We start from the raw sequence: 3,397 nt of genomic DNA, 5'->3' as shown, positions 1-3,397 counted from the left end.
GAGGACACTGTCAGATAGGTAATAGGTGCCTACCTGAAATACTTGCAGACAGCTTTTCCTTCTCCTGCCTTGTACTCCCTCAGTGGAGTCTCAGATACTTCTAAGCTATAAGGTGTGAACTGCCCTGTTAGCTAAACCACCTTGCAATTCATTGAGCTCAGCAAATGCAAAGCCACTGAGGTATAATTTCTTATGCAATAGTCTGGCAAGATTCAAACACAGCTGCCAGTTTTAGAGCATAAAATACTTTTTTTTACTACCAATCAAGTTCATTATGAACTCTCCTGGGGAAGTAGAGCCCTGTGACGCCCTAGCATTCTGCACTTTGTGTTATTTCCAAAATTATTTAATTTCTTTTTAAATCACAGCTAGATGCCTCAGTGTGTCCCTGAGCTCATAGTCACTGATGCTTGTGAATACTGCAAGCACTCATAAAGCTCCGCTTTGCTTTTCTCATAGCCTACTATTCTCACTCCTTCTTACTGGCAGATTTGCAGATGAGGGCACATTTGCAAAGACAATCCTAAATTCCCACCCTGTCAAATATAAGAGGACTCATTTCACTCCAAATGAACCCTTTTTTCTGGGTGGTTGTAGCACCACGCTTTGATCCTCCCTGCTCAGCTGTCTACAGGCTGCAGCAGATGGAGAGTAACAGAAGGCTCTGCTTCCACAGAAGGCTGTTGTCTGGGCAAGTGTCTGTATGGTGAAAGCACAGGTAAGCTGTGCCATGCTGTGCCCATCAGCTTGTTCTGTTCACAGTCTCTCTCATCTTTCTCCTCTTACACACTGGATCTCTGTAACTTCTTTCTCCTAGGAGTCCATCTAGAAAAGGACAAAAAAACCTGCGTTACTTGCTGAGGTGAAGGATATCTGCATCATCCATCACAAACAAAGTCCTATCTGAAAGGCTTAGGCTATGGGATGCCTTATGAAACTGTGACAACCAAAGTTGAAATTTGCTGATGTGCACCAGCAGAGTTTGGCCCTGAGACTAAATAGTATATGAGCTCTCTGTTTGCTAAGATTCAAATAACACTTTCCCAAAAGCATCTTCAAGAAAGTAATGCAAGTTCCAGCTTCCCAAACTTTAATCAGATCGTCCAGATTAATTCCTCCCCTTCCAACCTCCATTATGGTCAGGCTGACTTGCAACATGAGGAGAAAGTGGCAGTTGTCTGCAGAACTTACCCATCCAGCTGCCAAGGATGGTGGAGAAGACAGTCTTCTTGCTGCTGTCCTCCATCTCCGTGAAGGAGAGGTAGCTGAAATGGTGGGTAAGGCATGGAGTGACAGCATTCCTTCCCCCTCCAGGAGGTCCAATGGCACAGAGAAAATTAATATCTACCAGCTTCTTAAAAGCACCTTGAAGAGTGCAAAACCAGGAACGAATGCTACGTTGTAGCTAAAAACCCTCATCACAAATCTCCACAGCAGGTATGCATACCTATCAACAGGCCAACTTTTGCCAAGAGTACTGGCCAAAGGATCTAGGTCATACCTATCTGCTTCCTGTCATACCAGCCCTGGTGGTCCATCCATTGCTGCAGCAGCTCGATAGGTGGCTGAGCACCGCATTGCTCCAGCATGGGCATGTTCAAGTCATCAATAAAAAATATGAAGTACTGCCCAGCTGGAGGCCCAAACACACCCTTCTGTAAGAACAGAAGCCGTGCAAGGCCACAGGATAACTCCTATTGCAAAGGTACTCCTAACTCGATCCAAAAAGCAGTGTTTTCTCCAGAGGCTTTCTGGGTCAGCAGTTTCAGCCATCCTTAAACTCACACTCCATACACCACTTTATATGGGCCTTTGCAAGGAAAAGACCCAGAGCAATTTCTTTCCAAACACACGAGTGAAATTTTGTCTACTTATGCACCATGTCAAAGAATAAATGGGTGCAAATAAAAGCAAAGCCTGAGCCAATGAATCTGTTGGAAACTTCAAACCAGTAGGGGCAAAAGGGAAGCTGTTAATCATGGGGAGTTGGACTAGGGGTAAGCAGCCACATTTTCTCCCCTCATCAGTTTCTATAAAGATCCCACACTAGGGTTTGCAAACACCTGTGCTATGAAATGTAGTATTTCTGGAATAACTAGACTTGGAGCAATTTTTACAGTTTCTCACTAATCCTTCTCACTTTCTTGCCCTTGTACCAAGTTATTACTAGCTCTCACAAACCCAGCTCAGATTTGCTCTGTGTCCTATTTTTATGCACAGCTGTACGTGCTTGGAGCCCCTTCAGGTCTTGGGATGAAACTAAACGGCCAAGTTGACAGAAACACTGAGCTCAGGGAAACTGCCTGTTCTTCAAAAGCTTGTCCACAACTGTAAGAGTCTTCCCTGTGCCAGTGGGACCAATGCAGAGAACCTAGAAGCACAGTCAGCAATGCAACATGACCATAGGCACACAGTGTGCTTCCTAGCTCTGACATTTGGTGAAGGAAATGCAGGTTACTGCTCATTTAAGCATTCAAAGGCTTGCTTCTTCAGTAAAGGCAGCTGTTTAACAGGTCTCTTGGTGTGGAAGGAATTCAACAAGAGAAGTACTAAATGGAACTGTAGAAATGGGTAAAAAGGGATGGTGATGGGCTATCTAGCAATTACTGCATTCTGATTGAACAACTGAGTGTTGGTATTCCTTTGGGGCACTGGCATGAGGCCTGGGGACTGAATGGAGAACTCTTGTTGCTTAGGCACAGCTTTTGAGCAGCAAAATACAAATCCATGAGAGTGGGAAATAATCTCAAAGTATCAGGTAGCTGTTAGGTTCTGACTGCACTGGGAGAGGAAAAGGTGCCCCTGTTGAAGAGAACAAGGGTGAATCAAAAAATCAAAGGCAAGGCTGAGCACATACTGACTTACAGTTGATGAGCAAAAGCTCCAGCAGAGGCCATTCGGACTGTGTTCATAGCGGGCACGATAATGTCACAGAACTTGGTATCAGGAACCATGGTGAACTTTGCTGTAGAGTCCAGCCACTTCTCCCAGCACACCTGAAAGGTAAGGGTGTGTTTAGAGGGGGCGGTTGCATCTACCCCATGTGGGAACAGGAAAACAGTATTTCTGCTCTGTTTTTCCCATCACAGCTCTTTGTGTAGTAGCTCAGATTCTGATGAGGAATTCAAGGATTTCAAACCCTCTGTCTACTCTTGCCACCTTTACCTTCTGTATGGCAATGTCGGGAGTGCCTGACTAATTTCCTTCAGGAGTGAGGTAGCCCAAGAGTTAGAGGTCATTGCCACTGAGAAAATGCGCATTCCTGAACGCTTCATCTGGCCTTCTCACAGAGGTGATACTGTCAGCTTATATTAGGAGTTATTAGGATTAGAATATATCTAATAATATATATTATTATATATATATAGAAAAATAATATTAGAATATTAGGAGTTGG

General features: G+C 44.3%; 1 protein-coding gene across 1 annotated transcript in view; it reads right to left on the bottom strand.

Moving 5' to 3' along the window:
- Positions 1-2,996, bottom strand: part of LOC104542030 (dynein heavy chain 1, axonemal-like) — a gene marked incomplete at its 5' end in the record, with an annotated part of 29,409 nt that extends 26,413 nt beyond the window's left edge. The window contains 7 exon segments of the mRNA XM_010186220.1: positions 787-825; positions 1,192-1,365; positions 1,502-1,655; positions 2,227-2,239; positions 2,301-2,371; positions 2,512-2,559; positions 2,895-2,996. Coding sequence (XP_010184522.1) covers positions 787-825; positions 1,192-1,365; positions 1,502-1,655; positions 2,227-2,239; positions 2,301-2,371; positions 2,512-2,559; positions 2,895-2,996 — 601 coding nt within the window.
- Between the last annotated feature and the right edge of the window lie 401 nt (positions 2,997-3,397).

The sequence above is a fragment of the Mesitornis unicolor genome, unplaced genomic scaffold (assembly GCF_000695765.1).
Source record: "Mesitornis unicolor isolate BGI_N332 unplaced genomic scaffold, ASM69576v1 scaffold49946, whole genome shotgun sequence".
In the NCBI taxonomy this organism is placed as follows: Eukaryota; Metazoa; Chordata; class Aves; order Mesitornithiformes; family Mesitornithidae; genus Mesitornis; species Mesitornis unicolor.
Note: the sequence above shows the minus strand (reverse complement) of the source record. Positions and strands in the feature narration are given on the sequence as shown.